Raw genomic sequence first — 14,363 nt, forward strand, 5'->3', positions numbered from 1 at the left:
TAAATAAACATGACGGCTGCTGAAATATCGCTGGGCATTGTGAGATTTGTAAATTTATGTGCAAAATAAAAAATAAAATAAAAAACACTTTTATTACAACGAAAACAAGACAAAGGTCTGCAATATCGTACAAAATGCACATCGGTTGAAACCACCAATGCCGGCAATGGAAACAATTTTAACGCTCATGCAATTTATCAGAAATATCGTCTGTTACACTGCACTGATCAACAGGGGTTCGTTACAAATGTCTGAAATACACATATTCTATAGACCTACTGACACATATGTTACAGAACTACTGATATGAGTCACAACACACATAAACATTTCAGACATTTGTAACGAAACTTCAAACGCTATCAGTTTCACGCGTCTCGCATCCACTGTTCCTCAGTTTCTGACGACATGTCAAATAACGAGACTGTTATAGAATCTACCGACTGTTGTCAGGTTCCCATACAATCAACAAATAAATTCACGTCTGGATTCTTCACAAAATGAGCAAATAGAAAAGTTCGAATTAACTTCCAAAAATAACTCCCTCGTGGAGGGCAAGGTCGGATTTACGGTGTTCACTGTATTTATCCATGCGCTAAATTTGTTCTGGAGAAAAATCGAAACAATTTCAAATCTAACTTTCAGCTCAGAGTTCTATTGATAAACTTAAATCACCCTATAGACATATCATTCGCAATTGTATTTATACTGAATTGTGGAATAACATTGAAGTGTTTGTTAAAATTTCAAAGTACTACTTTGTTTGCCAATCAGCACGCGACAAACACGCTGTTCAAACTATTGAACTATTTTGTGGACTGTAATGTGGCTAGCGCGCATTATGTTGTTTGCTTGCAAAGCTGTGTCATTCAAATAGATCATAAATACCATACAAAACAGTTCAATGCTTAATTACACCCACACATTTGGAGCTGTTCGTATCAGTACGACTTGTGTAACATAAACATACAAAAGTTTACATTTAAACACTTAGATTACTTGTGAATTAGTTTAATGTTTGAAGGTGGCGAAACTGCCTGCACCTTTGAGCAAAACCACGGAAGGCCTGGTGACGTCACAAATGGACTGCGTGACGTCATTCATGCGTGTTTACAACAATGTTTATTTATAGGCATTTCAGTCAAATCTTCTTCTGTGCTGGTGCTCGTCGGCATTTTGATACATGCGTTTTTGGACGAATTATTAACCGAAACCATTACTTATGTGACGAATTTGCCTGCACTAACGTTACGTGTAGAGAATGCCGCACAAGATACATTTGAAAAAGAGATACCAGGTTCCTTTGCATTTCTAGAAGTCATCAAATATTACCAAAGTACATGTAATAATAATTCAAATATTTAGAGAGGAATGGTTTGTGTAACCCTGGTGATACTAGCCGCAACATATCGCTCGGCTATAGAGAACTTCTCTTTAGCTCGATCGGTTGAGCGTAAGTCTAGTAAGCCAGAGGTCCCGGGTTTGATCCCATGCGGAGGAAGTGATTTATATTTGATTAATCACGCGCTCTGTTACATTCGCGCCCACGTAGGGACCCGGGGAAAATTCTCGGCCTTGCTCCACAGGCATCACTGTTACACTTGGAAAACTCGGGGACGAGTTCTTTCCTGGAAGGGGAGTATGTAACCCTGGTGATACTAGCCGAAACATATCGCTCGGCTATAGAGAACTTCGCTTTAGCTCTATCGGTTGAGCGTAAGGCTAGTAAGCCAGAGGGCCCGGGTTCGATCCCATGCGGAGGCAGTGATTCATATTTGATTAATCACGCGCTCTGTTACATTTGTAAATAAAAAAAAAAAAATCAACGTATGTTTGTGTGATCACTATTATTAACTATCAGCACCACGATGGTGACCCAACCATCCCACAGTTGTCGTCCAGTGTGTACAGATTGTGTCTTCAAGTTCAGCCATTAGTACACCTAAATCTGTAGCACATGGACATGATCATGATAATTTGTTACAGCTATATAAAATTTGGACCTAAACCTAATTAGGTGTTCACAGGAATTTTACATGTTTAATATATAATCACTGGGGGTGTCATTTTTATTGAAAGTCGATCTAAACCCCTAAAACATGTAAAATTACTCTGAACACCATAGTTTAGGTCCAAATATAGCTGTAACAAATTCTCAGGTCCCTGTGCTTTGTACGTCTTTCTCTCAACATAGGCTATAGTTTTCTAGCCATATATTTATTTAAACGTATTTATATAAGCTTTGAGATTGTTTTCCAATTTCTCTGAAGTTACATGTATGCCCTAACCATGCATGATTATTGAATAAAATACTGTTTTAGACCGATTCTAATTTGTATTCTTGTCAATTCCTGTCATTATTCACATCTTTAGTAGTATCCGCACTTCCGGTTCGAAATGGTGTCAACAAATACACATATTTTTGTCCATGTATTAGCTGCGATAAGGATAAGCAGATCGATAGCGGTCATTCAGGTAACATATAAGGATAAGTTTTATTCAAAGACGAAATATATACATGTCGTATTAGTTTGCTGATATGATGGAAAGTTTGGCATGATTGTATTTTGTTGGCTGTGTTTTCAGCGGTTTAGTTATCCTAGTTGACACACCGGTCGCAACAGATGTTTTCGAAAGCTCGCAAAATAAGTTTTCAATCCCTGATTGTGTTCAAAACAAATTTCGCCTTTATTATTCATACCAAACTGATGAATCTTATTCCGAACAATGTTAAGTCTTTAATTTTAACTCGAAAATCAGTTTTTAATTTTAACTCGAATTTAATCAGTCTGCAAACACTTCCTTTACTCTAGGGTAATAAAGGCGAAATCTGTTAAAGCAACATGCATATTATGTTCAATCCTCATGTGACCAGTTTCTGTGCCCACCTATACTAATTATACATGTAATCAAAAGACACATAGCATATTCTGTGGCACCATGTGACTTTTGTATCTGCTTAATTTTGAATCACAAAAAAAACAAATGCTTTAATTTGCATAGGATATATTTACTTTTTCTATAAGAATAAAAAGAAAACTTGTAGAAAAATGTATCTAGGTTACCATATGGCATACTTTGTTTTTCGGGCTGACTAAATTAAATAAAGAATGGTACAAAAACTACTTTTCTGCACGTTTTTCAGGTATTAATTGTCTACTTTCACTACCAAAGAAAACAATGACATCAACAAACTTGTTATATGTCAGTATAACACTTTATCAATTTGAGTACATTGGTGGCGTCCTAAATTCTTTTGAATATTTCAAAGCTAACATATAATCCTATCAAGTTGCCAAGTTTAGTCTCTATCAAAGAGACATGTGTTTTGATTTGTCAAATTATTAATAAACTGTAATACATGTAAACATACAACTTGAGTCAGAATGTATGTTTCAAGCTGTGTGTGACCCCGGAATAGAAAGACGAAATAGGAAATAGGCTGGAGGTGAGTGTTTCTTCTAGAAACTGTCAGCTTTACTGTTTTGTTAGAAAATTTGTTAAAAATTAGACCAATAATTAAGTAACCCATTATGTCTTTGCTTAAAATTCCACAAGCTGATATATATTGGATTATTATATTCAATTATATAAAGAGATATATCATCAATTAAAAGCTTGATGTTTGAAGAAACTTCACAAATTATATAATCTATAAATAAAAGAAATACTGGTTAATATAAGGGCCTTAAACTGAGCTTTGAAGAACACAGGCGTTGATATTTTTAGGGGTATATAGAGCTATGACCTTCCATAATACTTTAGGAAATCCTATAGTTAAGTAGTTTTCTAACCAGTCCTTGATATTAACATGAGCTTCCATAATTTTTCAGGTTATACAATAATCCAGAGATTCCTGTATGCCAAACTAAATCAGAGACTAATTAATTATGTCGAGAAACTAAAATCTTTTTCAAGAAACACAAATTTGATACAATGTACATAAATTATCCTTATCTTTATCTAGATTTTTACTTATGTTATATATTGAAAGTTTAATTTTTTCCCCATTTCCCATACTTTTAGATATTTCTGATAAAGGAGCTATATATAGGTCTATAGTCTATGGATCAGGTTGTCTGCTGGATAACCGAACTACTTGTTGGTGAAGCAGACTTAAAACCACTCAAACAAACAAACAACCTGGATCAGCAGTATCACCTTTGCCTTTGTAAAGATCATATACATGTATCATTTACTTCAGCTACATTTCAAAAGTGATGAATTAATTCCACTATTAGAGATAGTTTCATTGAAAAGGTTCTTCAATGGAGGGAAGAAAATATTGTGGCTTATTACTATGAATAAATTAATTTGATCTATAATATCTTGTTCAGTTATTAGATAATTGTACATGATTAAGGGGAGGTAAGTCCTGTTTCCTTGTGATTTTTTTACTTAAATTTTACAATACCTGTTCCTGTATGAATTGGGAAAATATAGCTAGTTTTTATTGAAATTTTCGGCTGTAAAACTGAGCAAAAAAATCACTGGATACAGACATGAAAATACTGTAGGTGGGTTTCTAGGTCACCTTTTTTTTAATTAGATTGCGATCGCCTTTTGTCGTTCGTCGTGCGTCCGTAAACAATTTACATTTTCAACTTCTTCTCTAAACCCCTGAACCAATTTCAACGAAATTTTGCAGAAACCTTCCATGGCCAAAGGTCAACCAAAAATGTGAATGATATGGTCCCCAGCCCCAAGGGGCCTGAGGGGCGGGACCAAAAAGGGTCAAATTGACTAAAATTTCAAAATTCTTCTTCTCAAGACCATTGCAATTAATTCAAACTTGGTTAGCATTATCAGTATTGGATAACAGTTTGATGATATGCACATATCAGCCCTGACTGACCCCCAGGGGCTGATGGGTGGGGCCAAAAGGGGTTGAATTGGCTGAAATTTCAAAAATTTTCTACTCAAGACCCAGATATGGTAGAATCAAATACTCTTTATAGATGAAAGGGTCTTAAGGTGCTTTACCAAAATTGTGAATTTCATTACCCTGGGGTCTCATGTGTCCCTCTGGGGAGGAGGTAAACTTTACTATAGTTTATATAGGGAAATAACATTTTTGAGTTTCATTTGTTTAATTGCCATTAGAAATAATTTAAACTTGGTTAGAATTATCGGTACTGGATGACAATTTGATGGTATGCCATTGATACTATGACAGTTTGGGCTTTGGCCATCTTGGAATTCTTCTCCAGACTCAGATAAGGCTTCATTGACTTAAGTACTATCCCTGAACAAGCAATGTCTGACAAATGCACAGAAGCAAAATTATTTTTTCAAGAAGAATAAACCGGAAAAGATTAAAAATATTGGTGTAATCATCCATAGTGTTATATTATAAATAACTTTGCCAAAGGCCTGGTTGTTCTCTTAAACAACACTTTGTATGTTTGTCGTTTACAATGTTAATTATTACATTATTAGCAAAATTTGCGACCTTTTTATCACAAAAAGCTCAAAACAAATATCTTTCTCATATATATCTGGTGTTAAATTTAGATGATGTAGTCAACTCACAATTTTTTTTGTTTTTTACCATTTAGTTGTATGTAATTTATGTTCAGTATAAAAAGATGCAAAGCTGCCAAATAGCAAATTACAATACACAAAAACTCTTCATTGTTGAATCAATATATTAGATATTTGATAGGACAGCTGGTTTTTTTTAGCCAGTAACCTTACTCAAATAAACCCCCAAAAAAGTCCAACAGCTCGAGCTACTGTAATAGGAAAGAAAGAAGTGGAAATATGAGGTGCCCCAGCTGGGATTGAACCCACGACCCCAGGTTCTGGAGGCCAACGCTCTACCACTGAGCTAAAGGGACATTTCCTGTCAGCTGATTCAGACAGAACCACTATTTGTACATAGTACATCTTTCATCTTTCACACTACTTTTGTATTACATGTAGTTCAAGTTACCTTTGTTACAAAATGATTTCTTTTTCATTTGGCAACATCGATAACATCAGTTTTTACATAACTCAGGTGACCGTTAAGGCTAATGGGCCTCTTGTTTATATTAAATGAGGAAATTTAAATTGATTTAGCAATCCATTCCTCCATCACAAGCCTAATTATATTTAGCTGGTAGTTCACTCAAAAACTCAATAACACTCAAACCCTTTCTGAAGAAAGGAAAGGTCAAAGAGTCATGACATTTGACCAGTTACTGTGTGGTATTGCATGCAAAAAGAAATGATACCAGGGACTCAAACTTGTATAAAAGAATGGTGTTACACTCAAGAATATGCTGAGTGACGTCGGAGCCAAACTTTGGAAGCCAAAATTGGGAAATATTTCTAACGTGATATTTAATGACAATATCTTGTCATTTCGTGAGAGAAACGTATGCAGGCCCTTTTGACCTATTGTTACAATATTCAAATACATTTAGTAAGGCAACATTTCATGGAATTAAAATGGATCAATTGACTATAGTATATATATATATATATAACTTGATAAAATATAGCAAACAAGAAAGTTATAAAAATCCAACAGATGTATAATGTACAGGTAATGGCAAACATATAGTGCTGGTCTTAACTTGTCACAGCAATTATGAATCAATTTATTTCAACTTTTATTAATCACTCTAATTGGCCCAGATCGATGTTACCGGGGAGGAGGGAGTGGGGGGTGGGGGGGTCTTAATGTGGAAGGAAACTGGAGAACCAGAGAAAATCTGCATGGTCAGGGGCAGGTGACCCCATCAAACCTCGGCCGCCTTGGTGAAAGGCACGTGTGCTATCCACTGCACCACCCAACCCCCATTATGTCTTTCGTTATGCAGCGCTATCTTCACTTGGCCAAACTCAAAACAGTCTTGCCTAAAGTTCTTTATCATTGTCTGATTGTAAATGGTTAGATCGGTACATAAGAGAACCAGATGTAACACATACTGTTTAATACCTGATGTAAGGGTTTTGGGTTGTTTGCTTCAGAGATGACGGTAGACTTGATGATAATTGGTGGGGTGTGTATTTTTCTTTTGTGGTTTATATTTATTTTGCTACACAAATTATATAAAGATGATCCTTTTACCTCATATAGGCCATTTCTGTATTGCAACTATCTCAAGCTTACTAAATATGATCCAAAAATTCACCTGTGATCATTTAGTTTTCTCTAAATAGAACGAGATATTATTAAATTTCTGAAAAGCTCATCTGCCACTACAGTTGACTTCATCAAAAGAACTGGAAGACCTAGCCTAGGGCCCTTATATTTGGCAAGTAGATACCTGGGACAGAGTGCTAAAACTGCTATAAAATTTCCTCAAATAAATGATCTTGACCTACTTTCAAGGTCACAGGGGTCAAATATGTAAAAACCTTTAAACATCTCATTCTGAACAACAAAGAGGCCTAGAGCAATGATATTTAGCCAGTAGGTACAGTACCTAGGACAGAGTGCTATAAAGTGTCCTCAAATAAATGACCTTGATTTATTTTTAAGAACACAGGTAAAAAATGTTAAAAACCTTTAACAAATACTTCTGAATAACCAGGAGGCCCAGAGCAATGATATTTGGCCAGTAGGTACCTTGGACAGAGTGCTATGAATTTTCCTCATATGAATGACCTTGACCTACTTTCAAGGTCACGGGTCAAATATGTTTAAATCTTTAAACATCTTCTGAATAACAAAAAGGCCTAGAGCAATGGTATTTGGCCAGAAGGTACCTGGGACAGAGTGCTATAAAGTATCCTCAAATAAATGACTTGACCTACTTTCAAGGTCACAGGTTAAATACGCTTTAAACAGCTTCCTCAGAATAACCAGGAGTCCCAGAGCAATAATACTTTGCCAGTAGGTTCCTGGGACAAAAAAGTTTCACCAAATAAATAGCCTTGACTAACTTTCAAGGTCACAGGGGTCAACTATGTAAATATCTTTAAATAACTTCTTCTTCAATACCAGGAGGCTCTGGGTGTTGATATTTGACTAGTAGCATGCTGGGATAGGGAAGCATAAAGTTTCATTTGGTCTGGAACATTCTTAAACAAGGAGACTCATATAGAAATTTGCAAAAGTACTTTTATTGAGAATATTTTTACATTATTTTTCTAATAGCTAGGTCAGTGATTCAGGCCCTCTGTGCCTCCTGTCAATAGTTCTTAATCTGATTTGTATTTTGTGTTTCAGCTACTCTCCAGCGAATTCTGTATGGTATAGTACCACTCTTAGACAATGTGAACAGTACAGGAGACACTTGTTAACAACCTTCCAGTGAACTGTACAGGAGACACTTGTTAACAACTTTCCAGTGAACTGTACAGGAGACACTTGTAAACAACCTTCCAGTGAACTGTACAAGAGACACTTGTTAACAACCTTCCAGTGAACTGTACAGGAGACACTTGTTAACAACCTTCCAGTGAACGGTACAGGAGACACTTGTAAACAACCTTCCAGAGAACTGTACAGGAGCCACTTGTTAACAACCTTCCAGGGAACTGTACAGGAGACACTTGTAAACAACCTTCCAGAGAACTGTACAGGAGACACTTGTTAACATCCTTTCAGTGAACTGTACAGGAGACACTTGTACACAACCTTCCAGTGAACTGTACAGGAGACACTTGTTAACAACCTTTCAGTGAACTGTACAGGAGACACTTGTAAACAACCTTCCAGTGAACTGTACAGGAGACAAATGTAAACAACAAAATCATCATACCATTCATTTTCTACTTGGATGATAAATGCTTCAAAAATTGGAATGATTTTGTACAAACATTCTGCTGTGCCTTTAATTTTGTAGTATTTATAAAACAACTTACACAATAACTCTGGCAAAATGGAGGAAACAAACAACGTTAAGTGTGATGTTTGTGGTAGAATGTTTCGTAATAAAGATATCTTAATACACCACCAATATACACATACAGGAGAGAAGCCTTACAAGTGTGATGTCTGTGGTAAGGGGTTTAGTCAACAATCTACCCTTAATAAGCACCTCAGGAAACATACTGGTGTGACACCTTACACGTGTGATGTCTGTGGTAAGGGATTTAATCAAATTTCTACCCTCAATATACACTTCAGGGTCCATACAGGAGAGAAGCCTTACAAGTGCGACGTCTGTGATAAAGGATACAGTCATTCATCAAACCTTCAGGAACATATAAAAATTCATACTGGAGAAAACTCTTACAAGTGTGATGTCTGTGGAAAGGTATTTACTAATCAATTTAAACTAAAGACACACTCTAGAACACACTCGGGAGAGAAGCCTTTCAAGTGTGATGTCTGTGGAAACCGTTTTAGTCAATCACCTGACCTACAGAGACATTTAAGGACACATACAGGAGAGAAGTCCTACAAATGCGATACTTGTGGTAAGGAATTTATTCATCAATGTAACCTACAGAATCATTTCCGGATGCATACAGGAGAGAAACCCTTCAAGTGTGATGTCTGTGGTAAGAAGTTTGGTCAATCACCTTACCTGCAGAAACACATTAAAACACATACAAAAGTAAAGCATTACCAGTGCGATGTCTGTGGTGAGGGATTTAGTCAGGCCCCTCGCCTGCAGGCACATATCAGGACACATACAGGAGAAAAGCCCTACAAGTGTGATGTCTGTGGTAAGGATTTCCATCATCCATCTTATCTACAAAGACATTTCAGGACGCATACAGGAGAGAAGCCCTACAAGTGTGATATCTGCGATAAGAAATTTAGTCAATCACCAGATTTGCAGATACATTTCAGGATACATACAGGAGAGAAGCCATACAAGTGTGATATCTGTGGTAAGGGGTTTAGTCGATCTAACGTGCTACAGATACATAGCAGAATACATACTGGAGAGAAGCCATACAAGTGCGATGTCTGTGGTAAGGGGTTTAGTCGATCTCACGTGCTACAGAAACATATCAGGATACATACAGGAGACAAACCTTACACGTGTGATGTCTGTGGGAAGGGAGTTCATCATCCATCTGGTCTACAGAGACATATCAGGACACATACAGGAGAGAAGCCTTACAAGTGTGATGTCTGTGGTAAAGGGTTTACTCAATCACATGACCTACAGAGACATATCAGGACACATACAGGAGAAAAACCATACAAGTGTGATGTCTGTGGTAAACAATTTAGTGAATCATCTACACTTCGGAAACATGCTAGGGTACATATAGGAGAGAAACATTACAAGGGTGAAGTTACGTACGGGGTTTAGTTTGACATCTAACCAGCAGGCACATATTAGGACACCAAGAATACCCACAGGTACATGTACTAGCCTCATCTGTTAATACACCTTTGATATAAACCTTGACAGTTGAGGCTAGTATCTGTAGAAAACCCACAAGTATATGTACTAGCCTCATCTGTTAATACACCTTTGATATAAACCTTGACAGTTGAATACCCACAAGTATATATGTACTAGCCTCATCTGTTAATACACCTTTGATATAAACCTTGACAGTTGAATACCCACAAGTATATATGTAGTAGCCTCATCTGTTAATACACCTTTGATATAAAGCTTGACAGTTGAGGCTAGTATCTGTAGATAACCCACAAGTATATGTACTAGCCTCATCTGTTAAAACACTTTTAATATAAACCTTGACAGTCGAAGCTAGCACCTGTGGAAATAACCATTTAATTTTAATTTCAATGGTAATGGTAAGATGCAAATGACACACATGCCTCGAGAGGAGCCTTTCACGTGTTGTCTGTGGTAGGGAAGGCATATAATATAACCTTCAGAAACATTTCAGGATTTCTAAGTCTTTGCTAAGAAACTTCATGATAATTTCTGACCTACAGAGACATTTCAGTATACCTCCCGGAGAGTAGCCTTGTGATGTTTGTGGTAAGGATTTTAGTCGCTCACTGATGATTGACTAAAGAAACATTCCAAGACACACTGATTGTGATGTCTGTAGTAAATGATTTTCTCTCGCACTACGATTCACACAAGAACATCTACAAGTGTGACGGCTGTGGTAGGAGATTTGTAATAAACATTACAAATCAAATTTCTTACCTTTCACATTTTAGGTCAGACACCTAAGACAATCTTTACAAGTGTCAGTGTTGAGGAATATAACTGGATAATTTACACTGACATATCGGGACAAGTAACGAGATCAAACTAGTATACGATTGTAATGTCGACTGGCAGGAGTCGGTGTTTCAATAATTTACAGGAGACATGTTAAATATGTGATGACTGCGATTTTACTCCATCCTTCAATCTACAGACACATCTGGAGAACCAAAGTGGAGACAGTCGTTACAAATATCGATAGGAAGGACTCAAATGAAGCTATATTTACAGTAATTTCTAAAGTAAGTAAGCAACTAGGAGAGAATCCCCACTGAAGTATATCAGAATACACAATGCCATACAGGAAAGAAACCTGGCAATTGTTGATGTCTGTAGTTAGGATATGTTTGTGTGATTCGTCTAATTCAGGAAGATGTCTAAAAAGACATTGTGATAATTATAGGACTATGAATTAGTAAGGTTGATATTTTGACTACTTTTTAACGCACAAATGGTTTAGTACGTAAACACTTTAATGATTCTCTGAAATATGTCTGCAGTCCAAAATATTAAACAAAACAATGACATCACATTTGATGATCCTTACAAATGTGATGCCATTGTTTTGGTTAATATTTTGAACTGCAGACATATTTGAGGACATCAGAAAATTATTAAAGTGTAATAAACCATTACTGTGTTAAAAGGTGGCAAAATATCAAACTCACTAATTCATTGCAAAAGAGTTAGAACAAAATGTTGACAATGATTTAATTGTTTTGTAATTCAAACCTCATCAACTCTCGTCGCCAAAAAAATGAAAATAAAATAAAATAAAGCAAATCTTGGGATAACTTTGTCTGTTCTTTATACTATAGATAGTCTATGTGGCTGTTTGATAACATCTACTGTAACTGTATTAGTTGGCAAAATACAGATCATCTAAACATTTCGATAGCGACAGTAAATGTTTGTTTTGTAAACAACTATAGCAACAGTAGATGTTTGTTTTGTAAACCTTTCGATAGCGTCAGTAAATGCATGTTTTGTAAACATTTCGATAGCAACAGAAGATGTATGTTTTGTAAACTTTTCGATAGCGACAGTAAATGCATGTTTTGTAAACATTTCGATAGCAACAGTGGATGTATGTAATGTAAACATTACGATAACGACAGTGGATGTATGTTTTGTAAACATTACGATAGCGCAGTGGATGTTTGTTTTGTAAACATTACGATAGCGACAGTAGATGTCTGATAATAAACATTATGATAGCATCAGAAGATGTATGTTTTGTAAACATTACGATAGCAACAGTAGATGTATGTTATGTAAACTTTACGATAACGACAATGGATGTTTGTTTTGTAAACATTTCGATAGCAACAGTAGACGAGTATGTTTTGTAAACTTTACGATAACGACAGTGGATGTTTGTTTTGTAAACTTTTCGATAGCAACAGTAGATGTATGTAATGTAAACATTACGATAACGACAGTGGATGTATGTAATGTAAACTTTACGATAACGACAGTGTATTTATGTTTTGTAAACATTACGATAGCGACAGTGGATGTTTGTTTTGTAAACATTACGATAACAACAGTGGATGTATGTTTTGTTAACATTACGATAGCGACAGTGGATGTTTGTTTTGTAAACATTACGATAGCGACAGTACGTGTTTGTTTTGTAAACTTTTCGATAGGGACAGTAAATGCATGTTTTGTAAACATTTCGATAGCAACAGTAGATGTGTGTTTTGTAAACATTACGATAACGACAGTGGATGTATGTTATGTAAACATTACGATAGCGACAGTGGATGTCTCTTATGTAAACATTACGCTAGCGACAGTAGATTTATGTTATGGAAATATTACGATAGCGACAGTACATGTATGTTATGTAAACATAACGATAGCGACAGTGGATGTCTCTTATGTAAACATTACGCTAGCGACAGTAGATTTATGTTTTGTAAATATTACGACAGCGACAGTAGATGTATGTTATGAAAATATTACGATAGCGACAGTGGATGTCTGTTATGTAAACATTACGATAGTGACAGGGGATGTATGTTTTATAAACATAACGATAGCGACAGCGGATGTATGTTATGTAAACATAACGATAGCGACAGTGGGTGTATGTTATGTAAACATTACAATAGCGACAGTGGATGTTTGTTTTGTAAACATTACGATAGAGCCAGTGAATGTATGTTTTATAAACATTACGATAGCGACAGGGGATGTATGTTATGTAAACATGACGATAGCGACAGTGGATGTATGCTATGTAAACATTACGATAGCGCCAGTAGATTTATGTTATGTAAAAATTACGATAGCGACAGTCCGTGTTTGTTTTGTAAACTTTTCGATAGGGACAGTAAATGCATGTTTTGTAAATATTTCGATAGCAACAGTAGATCTATGTTTTGTAAACATTACGATAACAACAGTGGATGTATGTTTTGTTAACATTACGATAGCGACAGTAGATGTCTGTTTTGTAAACATTACAATAGCGACAGTGGATGTATGTTATTTAAACATTACGATAGCGACAGTCGATGTCTGTTTTGAAAACATTACGATAACGACAGTAGATTTATGTTATGGAAATATTACGATAGCGACAGTGGATGTCTGTTATGTAAACATTACGATAGCGGCAGTAGATGTATGTTATGAAAATATTACGATAGCGACAGTGGATGTATGCTATGTAAACATTACTATAGCGACAATAGATGTATGTTATGTGAATATTACGATAGAGAATATTACGATAGCGACAGTACATGTTTGTTTTGTAAACTTTTCGATAGGGACAGTAAATGCATGTTTTGTAAACACTTCGATAGCAACAGTAGATGTGTGTTTTGTAAACATTACGATAGAGCCAGTGAATGTATGTTTTATAAACATTACGATAGCGCCAGTACATGTATGTTATGTAAACATTAGGATAACGACAGAAGATGTTATCATGAAAATATTACGATAGCGACAGAATATGTATGTTATATAAACATTACGATAGCGACAGAACGAGTTTGTTTTGTAAACTTTTCGATAGGGACAGTAAATGCATGTTTTGTAAACAGGTCGATAGCAACAGTAGATGTGTGTTTTGTAAACATTACGATAGAGACAGTGAATGTATGTTATGTAAACATTAGGATAACGACAGAAGATGTTATCATGAAAATATTACGATAGCGACAGTGGATTCATGTTATGTAAACATTACGATAGTGACAGTGGATGTATGTTTTATAAACATAACGATAGCGACAGTGGATGTATGCTATG

General features: G+C 35.8%; 1 protein-coding gene across 1 annotated transcript; it reads left to right on the forward strand.

Moving 5' to 3' along the window:
- The first annotated feature begins 2,390 nt into the window (after positions 1–2,390).
- Positions 2,391–11,878, forward strand: LOC110460922 (zinc finger protein 226-like). The gene is made up of 2 exons (XM_021514139.1): positions 2,391–2,475; positions 8,165–11,878. The coding sequence occupies exon 2, from the start codon at positions 8,820–8,822 to the stop codon at positions 10,209–10,211; it is 1,392 nt and encodes a 463-aa protein (XP_021369814.1). The 5' UTR covers positions 2,391–2,475; positions 8,165–8,819; the 3' UTR covers positions 10,212–11,878.
- The last annotated feature ends 2,485 nt before the right edge of the window (positions 11,879–14,363 follow it).

The sequence above is a fragment of the Mizuhopecten yessoensis genome, unplaced genomic scaffold, assembly GCF_002113885.1.
Source record: "Mizuhopecten yessoensis strain PY_sf001 unplaced genomic scaffold, ASM211388v2 scaffold10523, whole genome shotgun sequence".
Taxonomy (NCBI): domain Eukaryota; kingdom Metazoa; phylum Mollusca; class Bivalvia; order Pectinida; family Pectinidae; genus Mizuhopecten; species Mizuhopecten yessoensis.